The sequence below is a fragment of the Marmota marmota genome, unplaced genomic scaffold (assembly GCF_001458135.2).
Source record: "Marmota marmota marmota unplaced genomic scaffold, marMar, whole genome shotgun sequence".
NCBI classification, from domain to species: domain Eukaryota; kingdom Metazoa; phylum Chordata; class Mammalia; order Rodentia; family Sciuridae; genus Marmota; species Marmota marmota.
The window spans coordinates 22,541,875-22,560,689 of NW_026000240.1; the positions used below are offsets into that span (position 1 = coordinate 22,541,875).

Consider the following 18,815-nt stretch of genomic DNA (forward strand, 5'->3'; position numbering starts at 1 on the left):
TCCTAAGCAACTCAGTGAGACCCTGTCTCTAAATAAAATACAAAATAGGGCTGGGGATGTGCCTCAGTGGTTGAGTGCCCCTGAGTTCAATCCCTAGTAGCAAAAAAAAGAACATGGCCCTTGGGCTGGGGTTGTGGCTCAGTAGGTAGAGAGCTTGCCTAGGCCTTGGGTTCAATCCCCAGTACAAAAAAAGTGTGTGGACCTTTGGTTGAGTCTCAGATAACCAAGTCATGCCCTCACCTTTAGTGCGATGACTGGGCAGGTTTTGGAAATGTGGCCTTCTCTGATCCTCTGTCCTTGTTCCTGCTGGGCTGAGTCAAGAGAGGGGGGACGGGGAGGAGAACGTGAAGTGGCCGTGGCGTGCCTCTGCCTGGCCTCTCAGGTCACGGGTTGGTAGCAGCAAAACAAGCTGATCCAAGGGGAGAGGGTGGACTCATGGGAAGAGCGAGGGCCACAGGACCTTCCTGGGCCAGCTCCTGCCTGCGGAGGTGCCAGCCTTCAGCCACATGCCCAGGAGCCCCATCCCGCATGCTGACTCCTCCTGCCAGAATGGTTCCGTTCATTTTCTATAAGCCAGAAAGACAGCAGGACACATGAGGGCGACACATGTGGAGAGCCACGAACTACCAGAATGGCTGCTCCGTCTCCACCCCACTGCCGTCCAGCCTGGCCAGTCTAACCAGCAGCCACTGGATGCCTCCTTACAGCGTGGACAGCTGTGAACACAGAATACTTGCTCAGAGAAGCCAATGGGCAGGGGAGGTCGTGGCCCAGAAATCTAGAAGATGTGGTCAGAACCAGATGACTCCGAGCTGGATCAAGAAGTCCTTCATGATCTGGTCACCTGCGATTCCTCCCCAGAAGCCTGGGCAGTAGAGAGGGCCAGTGGCTATCCCAAGGACACAGACCCCGTCTGTGATCCTGGGTGGCTGAAGGGATCCTCACCCAGGTTCCAACCAGCCAGAGTGCAGATGAGGGAGGTGTGGGCCACCAGCCACCCATCCCTGGTAACAGGCCAGTGTGGCGGGACTTGTGGGGAACATCAAGGAGTTGGGACTGGGCCTGGCAAGAACAGGGCAGGGCAGGCAGAGACGCAGGGCATCCCATGTAACCACCGCAGTCTTGCTGGAGAAGACCTCTTAAGAGCAAGCCATCTGTGGTTTAGCGGGGTACAGGTGCGCGCCTGTAATCCTAGCAACTCAGGAGGCTGAAGCAGGAGGATGGCGAGTTCAAAGCCAGCCTCAGCAATTGAGGCTCTAAGCAACAAATTGAGATCCTCTCTGTCTCCAAAAACTTGGCTGAGAATGTAGCTCAAAGATTAGGCACCTCTTTGTTCAACCCCCAGAACCACAAAAAAAAAAAAAAAAAAAAAACTTGTGATATAGCAGCAGCGTGTTTCTGAGCGTTTTTATGAAGTTAACGGCCCCAAACAGGGAAGTCACACACCAAGGTGGGTGGGGTAGGAACTGCTCCCCAAAATATCCACCTCCCAACAGCAAATGGAAAATGACAGAGTTGAGGGGACAGCAGGTCTAGAGCAAGGGGACCCGAGTCAGCTGCTGACTGCACTAGACAGCCTGAAGGCCCCTGTACTGTGGTGTCTTGCTGCCCTCTGGATGGCAGCCTCAGCCCCGGCCTCCCTGCCTCGTGGGTGAAATAAGATGGAGTGCTAGGTCCATGTGAATGGCCCGGGAGTTAGAGCAAGCTCATCAGCCATCGCCGATCGCCAGAAGGTGGCACAGCGACCAGCACATTCTCAGTGTCATGGACACGGAACATTATAATAGGCCCTCCTGGTGACGGAGGAGTCCCAGGCCACTGAGTCCAGGTAACCTCCCTCTAGGCTCTGACAATACACACCTGAGACAAAAAGCATCACAAACAGGACACATGATGTGATCAGGTCCAAACCCAACAGAGAGAGGCCAGAGGCGGGGCTGGGGGAGTCACAGCCCGGGCAGCCTGTGAGTGGTGAGCTCTGAGCAGCACTTCCCTGAGGCAGGGTGGGTGGGGGCGGAGAGGGCCTTCCTGGCAGGCAGGCGGGACAGTCAGGAGCCAGCTCACTTCAGAGGCCCAAGGAGATCACTTACCTGTAGGAAAGATGGCACAGGGCGAGTCTGAAGGGGTGGCGGGCACCACGTGGAAGACCGGACGGGGTGCCATACTCTGCCTCAATGACAAATGCCGTCCGCAGAACAGAGGGGGCCTTCTCCACTGCCCGGGGCCACCCTCCTCAGGGGGATCACCGTGAAAGACACCTGAGGCCTGGGGTGCAGCCCGGTGGTACAGCCTGCACGAGGCCCCGGGTCCCATCCTCAGCACCATGACGAAACAGGACAGAGCGAACCAAGGCGTCCAAGAAGACCCACCCGGGGCCGGAGGACTGTCAGCCGAGCCCGTCCTGAGGACACCACTGGCTGGCATCCTCCACGTGGCCGAGCTGGCCAGCCGGCCAGCCAGCCGGGGTCACCCCAAACGTGCCTGTGGGGCCTCTGGGGCAGGCAGCAGCTGCTGCTCCACAGGCTGTCCAGGAGATGTCAAGGCATGACACAAGGCTTCCAAGGAGCCCTGGAGCCCCACCTCGGGGACAGAGGCTTGTGACTGCAGCTCTGGGGTCTCAGCAGGAGGCCCTGCAGCCTGCTACCCCCAGGTACAGGATGTGAGCGGCTTGCCAGTGGGACCTGGCCTTAGAATTTAGTTTTCCAAGGTCTTTACCCTCCCTAGAGGGTGACCGAAAGGAGAGCCACTGTCCAGAGCGCTGGACAGGAGTGGCCGCAGCCCAGCTGCTCATCTGTTAAGGTCCTTGAGGGCCTCTGGCTTCCACCACCACACCTACCCCAGCACGGCGCCTGCCACATCGCCAGCCCTTGCTGAACCGGTCTCCGTAAGTTGTGAGGGTCTCAAAAAGCTGCCGAGGCTTCCTGCCTCGGCTTCCTGCCTCGGCTTCCTGCCTCAGCCTCCCATTGAGCAGAGGCGCTGCTGGTGGCCCTGGCCTTGGCCCCTTGGCTTTGCAGGTGCCGTCACTGGCCGGCCGCTGACCCAGGCTGCCCTGTGTGCCAGGCCATGTCCCTTCCCTTGTTTTTCTGCAGTCCTTTGGGGAGGACAGGGCCCGCGGCTGTGGGATGACAGGCATGGGCCGCAGCACCCACACAGTGTGTCTTGAGTGACACGACAGCAAGTGGGCAGCTTTTCTTAGTGGTGAGGTGAGGTCCCTTTGTTTCCAAGCCACTGGCCTCCAGAAGCTTACCTGGTTCCATCAGGAACAAGGGTGTACTGACTCAGACCTGAACCACGCTGTCCTCGGGTTGCTGAGCCCACAGCTGCGGGCCCTGCCCTCCCCCAGGACAGCAGAAAACAAGGGAAGGGACATGGCCTGGCACACGCAGCTCTGCCTGCCTCACAGGGCAGCCTGGGTCAGCGGCCAGCCAGGGCAGGCACCTGCAAAGCTGAGGGGCCAAGGCCGGGGCCACAACAGCACCTCTGCTCAGCCCTTGGGAATGTGACTTCTTTGGAGGTCACCCCCTCCTGGGCCTCTCCCCCTCCAATCCCCCTTCACCCTGAACTGCCAGGGCCCTGGGCTCCTGTGGTCCTCAGAGGAATGCAGACTCGGGCCCCACCCAAACACTGCCGAGCCAGCACCCCACAGAACCAGAACCACATGCAACCAAGTTGGAAAGGCGCAGGGCTGGCATCAGCTGGGGTTTCTCCATAGTCTGTAGGGCAGAGTTGGGCTGCCAGACCCACCTGCAGCAGGCAATGCACATTCCCTTCTCTGATTTCCACATGGTCCCTTCAGAAAGGAAGCCGTGTGCAAACCTTTCTGAGCTGAGGCCCACTTCTGCCTCAGCTGCCTTGGTTACACAGGAATCCCCGGATAATCCAAACCACTTTAATTCCATCTGCAAAGTCCCTTTGCCACGTGATGTGATATAACCTTGGGCTGGATACCAGAAGGTGAAGGCCACACGTACCTAAAATCCTGTGTCCTGCCACAAAGAACTCTCAGCAAGGGTCACACTGGGATGCCTCTTCAAAAGGTCTCTGCCGTTCTGGAGCTGGACTTTGGTTCTTCTCTTCTCCCCCTCTGGCCACTGCCACCTTCCACCCTGCCACAGAGCATCTCTCAGGACATCCCAAGTCCCTCCCCACGGGGGAGGGGGGGGAGCCCTTATCTCAGGATGCCGAGACTTCTGCAGGAAACCACAGCCCTTGGTGTACCAATCCCAGTTGCTCTCAGCCAAACCCCAGCCCCACCCCCCCGGGGAGAACCACAGGAACAAGGCCAATCTGAAGCTCACCCTGGCTCTGCCTCCACCAGGGACACCTCAACTGTGACCTGCAGGGCAGGAAGCCTGGAGCCCCAGTCCCATTCCAGTTCCGAGGCCTGCGTCTCAACCTCCTGGGATTCTCAGCACCATCTTGCTGAGGCAGGTGCCAGACAGCAGCACTGCCAATCTTCCAATCCCAGCAAGTTGTACTTGAGTGGACAGAAGGGCCCAGTCTCCAAACCCAAGCTGGCCTGTCACCAGCTGGTGGGTGGCCAGTCAGATGCAATTTGTTCTTACAAAGGCTCAGGACCCACATGTAATCTTAAAAGACGGAGTCAGGAGACGCACAACCCTGTATCAACTCATGTGCCATGTTCTCCATGCTTAAAGTCCCAGCCGTCACCAGTCTTAATGCTGAGTGACGTCGGGTTAATTTTTAAAACGCAAGCCACTCTCGATGGACAAACCCTACCTTTTATGATAATGGTCAAAAACTGTGCTACAGTTCACTGACGGCAGATCCAAAAAACCATCTGTACAATGTTCTGAAAGCTGAAACATGATGCTATAGTTGTCATAAAAAGGCTTCATTGAAGGACAACAGTCACTGGAACGTGAGAAAATGTTTTTGTTCAAAACTCAGCCACTGCAATGTGCAGTGGTGCACGACTGTAATCCCAGCAGCTCGGGAGGCTGAGGCAGGAGGACTGCAAACTCAAAGCCAGCCTCAGCAACTGAGTGATACCCCAAGCAACTCAGGGAGACCATCTTGAAATTAAAAAGGCTGGGGATGTGGCTCAGTCGTGAAGCACCTCTGGGTTCAAGGTTAAGCCCTGTGAACACAGAGCCCCCTTCTGCAGCAGTCTCCTCATTCAGGAGCATGTGAAAACTCTGGGACCAAATATAATTTCAAAGACAATACTTCTCCTTAGTGTGGGAACTAATGGATTTAAAAACGCTGAAGTCCACTTAGCACCCACTATTCAGTTTTAATTAAACTCCAATTCGACTTTACTGAAGCAAGGGAAGCCAAATGAAAAGAAAAATTCCATATGGACTGTTTAAAATTCATGTAGACATGACCTCCACTTATGCAGAGCGATTCATAGAGAGATTTCAACCTGTACCCTTTTTCCACTACTGCCCTCGCTTGGGGTGACAGAAAACTGCTCACACCCAACAGTAGGACTGCAGACATTCCTGAAAAATCAGAAAAACTCAAAAACACAGAGGTAGCACTGAAACTGGCCTTTATTGAACATCTACTATATCTGCATTTCATGCAGATTCATACAACCCTGAAGGTTGGTATTAACCTCATTTGGCAGATAACTGCAGTTGAGAAGTTAAGCAATATGCTGAAGATTTCTAAGCAATCACATGTAAGTGGGGATTTCAAGCCCATTCTACCTCGTCCATCCAAAATGAGGACTGAGTCCATCTGAACGTGATGTCTCCCAGCAGACTAGAATCTGGGTCCTCCTCACAGGCTGCAACATCGGTGACAGCAATCGTACACTCAGAGCTCACAGGAGGCAGACTGGTGCATCTTAGCTCACCATGGTATGTGTGGGGACATTACCAAAGTACAGCAGAGCTGAGCAGCATGTGCTAGTCTACAGAAAACTCCACCAAGAGACACTGACACAGGAAGGGGCTGACAGCCTGGGATGTTCAGAGGGACAGACAGAATAACATAGTTGTGTGTCTACAAGTGACCAAAATGAAATACTCAGACTTATACCTAAGTAGAGTCCAACGTGAAACAGCTTAGAGATCTAAGAAAAGCAGGCCACCATTTTCCTTTGGCAAGGAATATAACATACTTACTGGTTTTAAATACCCTATCAGCCAAAGTAACCGACACTGAATCTTCTCTGTCCACTACATCAAACTAGTGCTACGCTCAATCGCCAAGGATGCAAAAGCTGGTTTCCGTCAGGCCGTCTGCTCTTGTTCAGGTTGTGGTCTGAGGGAGCAGCACTGCACAGAGGAGGAAGCTGCTGGGTGCTCAGGCTGGAATCTGCATGCCACTGAGACATCCAGGCAGTGGAGTGCAGGAAGGAGTTCTGAAGTTTGGAGGAAAATCTGAAACGCAGCAGAAATGCTGTCCAAATGCAGACTCCAGCTGACCTAGGAAACCCCCATTCCTAGTCTCAGTCCTTTCTTTTACCAGGGAGTGAACGCAGGGGCACTTAACCACTGGGACACATCCCAAGCCCCTTTTATTTATTTTATAAACCCAGATCATGTAGGGTTTTTTTTTTTAATATCTTTTATTTATTTTTATGTGGTGCTGAGGATCAAACCCAGTGCTTCACATGTACAAGGCAGGCGCTCTGCCACTGAGCCACAGCCCCCTATTTTAAGACATGGTCTTACTAAGTAGTTTAAGGCCTCACTAAATTGCTGAGGCTGGCAGGTGCCAACACATGGGGGTCTAGTCCAACCCTTAATCCATCCCTCAGGCCCAGCTCCTGGCTTACCCTGCCCACCCACAGAACACTTCTGGTCTCCTGGGACCTTATACTGAAAGGAATTTTTAGAGAAGGAGGACATTAGGAATAATCTAATCCTACCCCACCTCCACGGCCCCTTCCACATCACGTTACTGTCAGCAGAGCACATCCCCAGTCTCTCTGTTCCCTCCTCCTCTAAAGTCTCTTGAGACCACGTTGTTTCATCTCCATATGCTCCAAAAGTCTGGCATGTCATCCCCTGGCACACGGGACTGTGACAAACAGTACGTAATGCCCCTAATTTCACTGACTGAAGAAAACTGGGCCACTAAGAGTTGGGGAGGGTACCTGAGGTCACATAGCAGCCAGGGGACAAGCCATGTCCAAACTGCTAAACCAGGGAGGCACTAATAAGATGATTTTGGAACTTTTTTGTTTTTGTGGTGCTGGGGATTGAACCTAGGGCCTTATGCACGTGAGGCAGGCACTCTACCAACTGAGCTACAGATTTTATAACATTTATTTCTCTTTAAAACCCACTGCTCCATTTTGGATGGCATCTCTATCCTCCTTTCATGTTAGGAATCTAGTCTGCTTTTGTCTAATCTCATTAAAACAAATTTTATCTACATCGTATCTCAAAAATCCAAAAGTACAAATTTAATCAGTAACAACGTAGTGCACGGGAGCCAAGTGGACAGCTGTTGAGCGCCTGTCACACTAGGCCAGTGGCAGTGGCGCCTTGCTGCAGACCACAGCACTGTGCTGCACAGCCTGGTAACAGCACAACGAAAGACTGCAAGAATCGTTTTCTTCAGTTGCAAAGAATTCTGAAGTAAAAGCCACTGCCACTGTGACCTGACTGGGCAACCAGCAGAAAGGCCACTAGGCCACAGAGGCCCATCTGGTCAGGCCCAGCCACCCTGTGCCCCCATGGCTTTTCCACACTGCCACTCCTGAGCCAGCTGGGCTGTCCTGATGGTCTCAACTGCAGCAACACAGAAAACTTCAAGAAATACACACTGGTTTGTTTTTGTTTTGTTTTAAGCAGGAACAAAGTAAAAATAGGAACAGGGCTTTTTTTTAAAAAAAATCCACAGATTATGTGAGAAGCACACCTTTCTCCAGAGGAGAAAGTAGCTCAAATTATGACAGTCCCACCAAGAACACACCTAAAGCAGCAGAGGAAACGCCCCTGACACTAACCAACAAGGTGCCATAAAAAACTTAACTTGGTTTCAAGCTGTGAATAAGTTCCAAGTTTTTATATTCCACAATTTATATCTTTTATTGGAGTCCACAGTCTGCTAAATAAAAGCAATAATAAGATATTTCACAAATTATTGTACAATTTAAGTCTTATGAATTTAATTTCATAAAAAATTAGCTTCATATTTATTAACCCTGGCTAACCTAAAGACGCTGTAGCGTCTTCTATGGACTGAAATACATCCACTACAGGAGACTTATCCATCACTAAAATAATCCCATATATATATTTTTAAGCATGGTTTACAACAAAACATTTGTGTTCTTAATCAAAAGATCCACAGACTAGTTCAGAATGTAAAAAATAATTTTACAAAAAAATCCAAGATAACACTTTTTAGATCCACTTTTATTTTCTTTTTTTCCTCCTCACATACAGAACTTCTCCACACACACTGCTTGTAGCTATAAAGTCACTTGATGTTGGCCAGGTACCATTTTATCCCTAAAATTTTGTTGGCATCAAAATATAACAGTTAACCAGTGTTAAATCCATAAAATATTTACATAGCACAGCACATTAAGCTTTAGACACTTGGCAATTAAACCACATAAAAAGAGGGCAAGACCCCATCCTACGTGTTCAGAATCAGGTGTTCACTGGTCCCTATCAGGCGAATGAACTGGTTCAAAGAGCAGCAGAGGCAACAGGCAGTTACTTCAGAGGACACTGAACACTATGATCTGGAAGCACGTTATGATGTCACCCCAGTGTCATGTACCACACACCTTCTCCAAGGTGATCTCTTAATTCTAGAATGGCAGGTCCAGCTGATGCAAAATGAAGACAGACAACACAACATTTATTCTGTGGAGACATCCTACACATACTATGCACGTGCTATAATTTTGAACACAACTCGTCCCAAAAACTTGTCACGATCATTCTGGTTTTTTAGGTTGGGTGATCCATCAATTTTGCACTCAACTGTTACTTCATTCCTGGTACTATTAGATCCAAAGATGACCTGGACAGCAACTAATGGCTGCAGATATCCCACCTGGCAAATAAAGGAAAATAAATGAATTCAAATTCCATAGTAACTTCATCTATACTTTATTAGGAATTGACTACTCTGCAAATTTTTAAAATTTTTAATATATTAACTAGACCTGTCATGTTCTTTGCCTTATTTACTTTTTAAAAAATGAAGTGTTGAAGACTATGAATTTTCCTGAATACTGCTTTGAGTGTATTCCATAGATGGTAATTCCATAGATGGTATATTGTTTAAACATTCTATAATCTTGGTTTGAATATACCTTTTCATTCAAGGGTTAATAGAAGGCTTCTACTACCTCCACATGTGGGAAGGTCTTTTTTATTTTAAAAATTTCTAGATTTATTTTGGGTTAGAAATACAATAATATACTTCTATAATATGAAACTTTAAAATTTGTATTTTTATGGGCTGAGGTTATAGCTCAGTGGTAGAGCATTTGCCTAGTGTGTATGAGGCACTGAGTTCGATCCTCAGCACCACATAAAAATAAATAAAAATAAAGGTATTGTGTCCATCTACATCTAAAAAAACATTTTTTAAAAAACGTATTTTTTATGACAACTTTTTTGACTGCTCTGTGTGTGTGATATACACTGGTCCAAAAGGCAGCAGAGGCAACACTAGGATTTAAAAGCTCATTATAATGCTGCCCCAGGAAGTAAAAATCAACTTAAGATACGTGTTCACTATGGTCTCTTATGTTATGTTTGGTAAACAGTCACAAGATCTACCTGATTTTACTTAGGTCTATATCCTATATGTAGTATAGTAGGTATACAGAGCCTTACTTTAAGTCACTGTGCAACTTGGTGCAAACATACTCCTGATTATTTTAGCTTCATTATGGTTTTTAAAGACTATTCTTCCTAAAAGGAACCAGGGCTGATTCCTGGGCTGGGGCAGGAAAAGTGTGCAAGATGAATCTAGAGTACCTTGTGATGCCAGAATATAAGGAAGTGCTCAGAGAATTATGGGAGCATGTCAAAAGGACACAGTAGCCAGTCTAAAGACGTTCTGCTAGCCAAATCTGGGACAATTTTAACAACAAAATAGTAATTATTATAGATTATTAACCCTAAATTAAAGAAGAATCCACGAGTCTACTGTGCTAGAAATAAATAACTGGAGAAGGGAAGGCTCTTGTGTACAGCAGAATGCCAACTATCAAATGGAAAAAGATGAAAGCGAACAACCTGGCTTTAGGAACCATCCCACTAATAAATGACTCAGGCAAAAATCAACAAATGCTAAAGTTCTAGCCCAAACAGTAGTTTATAGACTCTCAGAGCACACCCGGTACGTGATACTTATTGATGAAAAGGCAAAAATAACTTGACAGTGTAGAAACCTTGCTGACTCCACCTTGAAAAAATAAACGAGCTAACATCACTATCAATTGGATTAATCGACACCATGTCCCTTCTGAGAACACATTTCTTCTCAGGCACTACTGACAAAAGTGCCCAGAAGACAGAGAGGGAGGGAGGCAGGAAAAACTGATGAACCCAAACTAAGGAACATAAAGTAAACCAAAAATGGTTTATACACTTGGGAATACAAGAACATGAAACAGAGGAACTGGGGAACTAGTCCAGATTTGGAGACCACAGACTGCTGAAAATGCACTTAGTGCAAAAACTTAGTCTCATTCTGATGGGGGAAATGTATGTACTCAAAAAATGATGACTGCTAAGACAAGTGAGGAAAAATATTAAAATCTGGGAACTCTGTACCATGTATTATTTTAACCACTTCAAGGATGGAATTTCAAAACACAAAGATGAAAGAGGCTGGAAACTGGCTCCGTGGCAGAGTACTTTTAATCTAATAGACATGGGCCCTAGGTTCAATCCCCAGCACTGCAAATAAATAAATAAATAGATAGATAGATAAATAAATAAATAGTATATATACAAAACGGTCCAAATTTTATAAATGAACATATATATATTTCTAGAAAAAATATGGACAAAACTGTACTACAATATTTTTATATCTGTGTAATGAGGTTTTTTTTTAAAAAAAATATTTTTAGTTGTAGTTGGACACAATACCTTTATTTTATTTTTACGTGGTGCTGAGGATCGAACCCAGGGCCTCGCTCGTGCTAGGTGAGCGCTCTACCACTGAGCCACAACTCCAGCCCTGTAATGAGCTTTCTGATTTCTTTAGTACTCTTCTACTTTCTCTAAATATGTACATACTGAATAAGCATATAATGAAAGAGAAAATGGTATTTTGAAAACAATCATCCTTTAACTTGTCTGCTTGGGTTTGTGTTCTTAACTGTAGACAGGGAAGCTCCACTTGCCCTCACCATCTGTCTTTAAAAGCCCAAAGCGCTGATGCACAAATTTCATAGATCATGTGTCTACCTACCTCGGACAGGATAGTTCAATTTCCCAAAAGAGTAAGTATGACATAAATAACTTCTAAATACTTACATGCAGTTTTTTCCCATAATATGGAAAATACTTTAAGTCTATAACTCCAAGATTAGGATATGTTTCTACAATTGCTGTGCTTCCATCCTAGAGTTGAAAGCAAAAGAAACCCATTTTAGGACACGAAAAGAATTTTAAAATGTGTTTATAGTTAAAGCAGAATCAATTGGAAACACTATGGAGAACTATCTTGCTACTCCAACTATATTATGTCTATTTTTGAGAAGATACTTGAAGTAACTAAAATAAAACCCTTTGACACAGACTATCCCGATTCTTCAAAAATGACCTGCATAACCTACATTCTTTTCACCAGGTCCCTTCTAACTTACAGATGTTCTACTGTAAAGTCTTATCTGCTCTCCAACTGTTCAAATGCCAGCTCTCTGGCCTCTGACAACAGGACTACACCACCAGGTTTGGCACCAAGTTTTCCTGAGATGAATAAAAACATTGTGGAAATATTATCTGGAAAGCAGTGGCCACTGCAAGCTGCCAATCTAGAAAGCAGCACTCAGGACAGGAAATTATGGTAGGTAACCATAATGACCACAACCAGGTGAAACCACTGACAGAAATTTATCCACATTTCCCATGAATTTATTTTTGAGCACATGAAAACCATTCAGTATTTTGAATCTCCTGGTATTCCAGGCATTTAAAAACTTTATAAACATTACTAAACACTTGAATTTTAGATGAGTAAACCTATTCTATGTTGTGTGGTGTTGGGATGGAACCCAGGGCCTCGTGCGTGCTAAGCATGCACTCCACCACTCATTCCCAGACTGTACATTCTTCTTCGTTTTTCTTTCCTTTTATGGTACAGGGAACTGAACTCAAGGGTGCTCTATCACCGAGCCATATCCCCACCTTTTGTATTTTTTGAAACAGTGTCCAGTGAGTTGCCCAGGTTGGCCTCACACTTGTGATCCTTCTGCCTTAGCCTCCCGAGTATTTGAGATTACAGGTGTGGGCCAACAGACCTTGTTCATTAATTTTTACTTTTGAAAGCATACATGAAATAATATAGCAAAACTAAGAATCAAACAAGAAGTTCTACTCTCTGCTTATATCATCTCACATGTCAGGGGACAAGAATAAGAAATGCACAAACAAGAGGCAAGAGGAGCAAGAGAGCATAAGCAAGAGTAATGGCCTCATCTTCCAGGAAGGACAAGGTCTAATGATCCACATCAAGAACACGTGGAAAGAGCAGGAGATAGCAAAGGACAAATTTAAGGACACAACACAAAATAAAAGACACAGGCACTGCATAAAAAGACACGTGCATCAACTAAGGGATTTAAACTGAAGAACACTTGATATAGACAATGCTAACAGAAAACACTAGTTACAATATATTGTACATGCTTTCAGGTGTCCTACGTGGCCACACCTCTAAAATTCATGGGCTCCACCTGGCTCTCATGGAGCTAGGCTAGGAGTCAGTTTTATAAGAATTTCTGCCAATTTTGTTTTTTTCTTTTAAACAAAAATAAAACTCTATAAACAACAAAAAACACCCCCACTATTTTGATTATTTTATGTACTTAACCACATCTTTTCAAAGCAAATTTGAATTGTTAGATCTAGATTTTATTCAATATCATGAGTCCCATCTATTCTAGAAGCAAAGAGGTACATAATAGATACAAAGGAAAAAAACGCCTTTAAAGCCTTAAGGGCAGGTTTACATGGACTTATTGATAATGGCCAAAGACTTGCAAAATGAAAATCTTGGGGAAGAGTTTAAAGTTTCTGCCCCTGTGGCCTGGGTGCCTGTTTTCTTCTTAGGTGACATTGGCTTCATGGACCCACCATTCCAAGCTTTTGTACAGAGCCTGTTCACATGTGAAGACGAAAGCTCCTGTGTACAGGTACACTGCAGAAAATTAGCACTTCCACCTTGCTGAGGCCCAGTACCAAACCTCAGAAACTTTCTACCGGAAAGATGTTAAGCAAATCCTGAGAATCGGAGAGTTACATGATACTTTTTCTTATAAGATATAATCTTATAAGAAGGCCATAATGCCCTTTTGTCTTATAAACCATAATGCCCCTTTGTCTTAAGAAGTGACAGTACATGCTCTCTAGATCTTTACAAGAATTTCTCTCAGAAAGCTCAGTTTAGATGTGTGGCATGTAATTTTAAGTGAAATTCTGGCTTTTTAAATTGTTTTTGGTGCTGGGGACTGAACCCAGGGTCTTCAGTAGGAGATTCTGGCTTTTTTTTTTTTGACGGCTTTGGGGGTCGCAGGGGGGGATCGGGGATTAAACTCAGAGGCACTCAACCACTGAGCCACATCCCAAGCCCTATTTTCTATTTTATTTAGGGACAGGGTCTAACTGAGTTGCTTAGTGTCTTGCTAAACTATTGAGGCTGGCTTTGAACTCAAGATCCTCCTACCTCAGGCTCCTGAGACTCTGAGATTACAGGTGTTGTGCCACAGCGCCCAGCCAAGATTCTGGTTCTTAAAGTTTCCTACAGAAGTAACTGTGGCAGAAGGAGGTAAAGTAACTTGCTGACAGTCACAATGTAGACTTCTACTCAGATGAGAGGACACAAACTTCTTGGCTTATTAGTCTAATCTAAATAGTGATCAAATACTCAAAAAATTTAAAATGATACTCTAAAGCAGGGTTCTCAAGCGTGTGCCTCAGACCAACTGATTCAGAAACTATGGGGATGGAACCCAATAGACCCAAGTGATTCTGACAGATGAGTAAGCAGTTTGTGCCCAAATAAGAAAACCACCTGGAATTGAAGGAATTACAATTTTTTCCCACAACTTTAGAAGTGATTTCAATGCAACAATTTAGGTAAAACACTTCTGACAAAACAATTGGGGTTGAATGCTAATATTTATTAGCATAATAACAGAATTAAGTTTACAAATTAACAGTTTCTCCTCAGAACTCTTACCCATCTTTTACATATTTGTCTTAGATGTATTTGCAGCATGGAGAGAAAACAAAAGAAGTTATGAAATGAAAAATGCACAGCAGTCTGGAAAATAATGTAGGGATGGGGAGAAAAACAATACCTCTACCTTCTGGAAAATGCACCACCTTTCAACTCTCAGATGGCACTGAGGTTTGGCACACCAATTTACATACCAAGACAAAAAACATGATACAGTAGTATTAAAACACTACAGTTACACTCTAAGATGAAAGAGTGTGAACCTCAAAACTGGTGAAACAGTATATGTGTGAGGCCAAACACAAAGAAAACATCACGCTGAACCATCACTAGGAAAGAGAAAGAAGAGCTGCTACTGAAGAGTGAGGGGACTTAGGAAAGAAAAAAGATGGCTAAACTCACTTGAGTGAGTTTACTTAAAATACTAAAGTATTTTAAGAAACATCAGAGCTTTAAAAGTTGAGATTTTTAAAAAAATACTAACCTTTGGAACACATTCTATCCTTGGATCTCCTTCAGGTTTTAATCCAATTATCTAAGGTTAAGAAACAATGATTAGTGTAAACATCACATACATGTGCAATGGAACCTTCTCCTCTATGGCTGGGGACCAGAGATCAGGGATGAGAGACAAAGAAGTTGAGATTGACTCTATTCTGGATTAAACCCAGTTACATCTATTTTTTACTTTGATTTGGGGGCATTAAAATTAACTTGCCAATATAATAATTATCTTGCCAATTAACCATCTTACTGCTATCCTGAAGAGATTTAGAAAATACATCCATTAACAAAGAGGTAACCAAAACACAGTTGTGTACTTTGCTAACTTTAAAACAAGAAAACAAACAAACAAAACCCCCAGAAAACCTAATCTAATTATATAGTTGAACAAATCATTTAATATAAATATTAAGAACTGCAGCTGAGCATGGCGGCATACACCTGTAATTCCAACAGCTCAGGAGACTAAGGCAGGAGGACTGCAAGTTCAAAGCCATCCTCAGCAACTTATTGAGGCCCTGTCTCAAAATAATAAAAAGGGCTGGAGATGTAAATCAGTAGTAAAGCACTCCAGGGTTAAATCTCTGGTATTAAAAATAAAACAAACTCTCCAAAGGCAGAATAAACTATTAATTTGTGGTGCTGAACCCAGAGACTTGCACACAATAGGCAAGTATTCTACCTCTGAGCTACACCCCCAGCTTCCCTTCTTTTTAAATTTTGAGTCAGGTCTCTCTAAATTGCCCAGGCTAGTCTTGAACTTTCAATCCTCCTGACTCAGCCTTCTGAGTAGGTGGGATTCCGGGCATGAGCAAATAACTTTTATGAAAACAAATTAAGTCATAATGCCCACTAAGTGTCACGTTATTTCAATTATCTGGTTCCACAAAAGCACACATAGGAAAGAATCTACCTAAGACATTCCTAGCACAATTGGGTACTATGCACCAAGGCTACTTCATTTATGTCAGTTATAACCATATGAATGGTAACAGGTATTTATCCTTCTATTTTGTAAGAGGACCTTTTGGCATTCTGAATAAATATGTAGTTTACATGTCAATGCTTCTAAAATACAAATACTCCTCTCAAATAACAAACATTCTTGCAATCTATATAAAATAATACCAAAAGCAAGAAGTAGCCTTGCAAGGTAATGACTTTGGGATTATACAAGTAAAATTTCTATATTATTAGGTATGTACATGTTAACACAGATCCCTATGTCTGCCACTGCCCTTTCTGTCAAGTTCTGCAGAGCCACAACCCCTCAAGTGAGTGTGGTCTCAGACTCCCATTGTTCAGGAAGGTCATCCTAAGGGAAAAAAGCCAGAAGGTTGGTCCTGTCAGACAGGGACTCCTTCTTTTGACTTTCTATTGGGAAGATACTGTCAGCAGGATAAGATTATAAAAGGCATCTCTATTAAAAATAATAATAAATTTAATTCCTCTTACAAACAGATCATCTAGTTTCACATTACTTTTGGCTTATTTTGTTAACCTTAATTTTTGTTGAAATGTCTCACTAATCATTTACTGGCTATCTGCCATGTTGTCAGGCAATTTTTCAGAAGATCTCTAGAATTCTATAGGACAAACTGGAAACTGTCATTGTCTGTGGTCTCTCAAAGGGCAGGTGACAAAGCTGCAAGAGGACCAGTCTGGCACTTCAGGGTCTCGCTGGTTCTACCCACAGGAAATCTTATTTAGCACTGTCAACTTCAGAAGACTCAAGTTTTATTTTTACTAGGGTGGCAGCAATTTTCTTACCAATGGTGACTTCAGTGGTATGTGAACTTAGGATCTTGTGAATAAAGGACCAGGAATGATCCACTTTTCAAGGGAGACTTTGAAAGGTCTCAAAATACAGCTCTATCAGAGCAACTCTGTGGTATGCTATTTAAAGAGCAGCCAGGCATCAGGGTCACTTCACTATAGAGGGGCAGCAGCTTCCTTGGCACAATGACCCTAAATCCATTACTGCTCTCACATAATGAACGTTATTGCTCCTTACTCTGCTACTGACTGTGTTCAGGCACTATTTCTGTTAACAACAAAAAGCTGTTACCACTGCAACATCCCAGGAAGCTCACCTGCTTATTTTATTTCTATTTCCACCATTTCATCACATACACATATAACACAGAATTATCCTTTACTATTAAATATTTATAAAAAGCTAAATATAACCCATGAATAAACCAGGGATTGAACCCAGAGGCACTCAACCACTGAGCCACATTTCCAGCCCTTTTTATTTTGAGACAGGCTCTCACTAAATTACCTAGGGCCTCGCTAAGTTGCTGAGGCTGGCTTTGAACTTGGAATTCTCCTGTCTCAGCCTCTGGAGCTACTGGGATTATAGGTATACCACTGTGGCCAGCCCTGCTACACATTTTTCAAAGCAATAAATATCACTGCTGGCCTTTTAAGCAAACTACTCCCCAATGAGGTAACATTTAATAAGAAGGCATTAACTCAAATCAAATGATCTAAAAACAGCTGTCAGCTTCTTAACAAAGGATTTTAGAAACAAGCCCCAGCAGAGGTAAATTATGTACGTACTCTGTTCATTTTTACAAGAATACAAGGTTTTCCTTTGGAATAGCCAAAATCAGGATCACCTATACCACTGCATTCTTGGAGTAAGGCAAGAGGAAACTGACATGCAGTATAAACTGGACCCTTCTGTTCAAAAGGAACTCCATCAGGACAGTCTTTGAGATTACTCTGTTCTTCTCCAGAATATGCTGAAAAGGAAACATAGTCAAAAAAAGATTAGATACAACCAGGAATACAACATCTTTTGGATGATTTTCCTCAAAGATAAAAACAGCAATGCTGGGCTGGGGATGTGGCTCAAGCGGTAGCGCGCTCGCCTGGCATGCGTGCAGCCCGGGTTCAATCCTCAGCACCACATACAAACAAAGATGTTGTGTCCGCCGATAACTATAAATAAATAAATAAATATTAAAAAAAACAAAACAAAACAAAAAAAAAACAATGCTAATTCCTAGATAACTTCAGGGGAAGAATGCTAACTTTATTGCATTCCCACAACTGTACAAATTGGATCATAGATTAATCTCTTTTGTCACCATTAGGTGGCACCAGCCATGGCTATAGCATTACCTGAAAATCTTTAATGTGCTTGGACAAAAAAAAAAAAACCAATAGTAAGGACTTAAAAAAAAGCATTGCCACTCCGGATTACAATGTTATAGGGAAGACAAACATTAAGTATAAAATTGTAACTGCAGTCATGAAGATATGCAGCATTAGGATAGTCTCCACTAATGGGAAGGCAACTGGGCTGAGAGAAGAAGGCAGGGGTGAGTTAAGGAAGCTGAGAAAGCACTTTTGATGAAGAAAGGCACCGGCCAGACGAGGTGTTTTAAAAGAATTAGGAATGGAGGACCGTTGTACCAAAGAGCCCAAGACAATCTACTAAATGTTTTAAACCAGGGGAAGTGGCAAGGATGGCATGACCATATTTATGTCATGAAAATATTTATGTCATGACTGGCTGTGATGTGGGGAACCAACTAGAAGGAGAAATAACAAGGATCCTGAAAACCAGACAGGAGTCTGTTAAAGCAGCCCACGTAAGACACAGCATTAGTTCAGAGAAGATTGTCTATTAAGACTGAGGTGGCTAGTTGGACTTAAAAGCATAAAGGAATAAAATGGTCAGAAATTGGAAATGTGAAGGAAAGGAGGTGGAAAAATACCCGATGCCCGATACAACGTTAGTTCTGCAGCAGAAGCACTGAGGCATGAGGTGGTGGGACAGTGAACAAGTCTGATCTGATCCTGGTCCTCAATGAAATTAGTCTAGTGAAAGACAAAAATAATTAATATATGGTGTAATTTATATATATATATATATATATATATATATATATATAGTCAAAATTTTGGCTTCATCATATAAAAAACTA

The 18,815-nt window shown here is 44.1% G+C and overlaps 1 protein-coding gene across 1 annotated transcript in view; it reads right to left on the reverse strand.

The window, feature by feature from the left end:
- Positions 1-8,317: 8,317 nt before the first annotated feature.
- Atp1b3 (ATPase Na+/K+ transporting subunit beta 3) overlaps positions 8,318-18,815 on the reverse strand; it is a 19,438-nt gene continuing 8,940 nt past the window's right edge. The window contains exons 4-7 of the mRNA XM_015486984.2: positions 17,440-17,624; positions 14,855-14,905; positions 11,445-11,531; positions 8,318-8,997 (exon numbers count right to left, since the gene is read on the reverse strand). Of these exons, the coding sequence (XP_015342470.1) occupies positions 8,827-8,997; positions 11,445-11,531; positions 14,855-14,905; positions 17,440-17,624 (494 nt within the window). The 3' untranslated portion in view covers positions 8,318-8,826. The remainder of the gene's footprint in view (positions 8,998-11,444; positions 11,532-14,854; positions 14,906-17,439; positions 17,625-18,815) is intronic.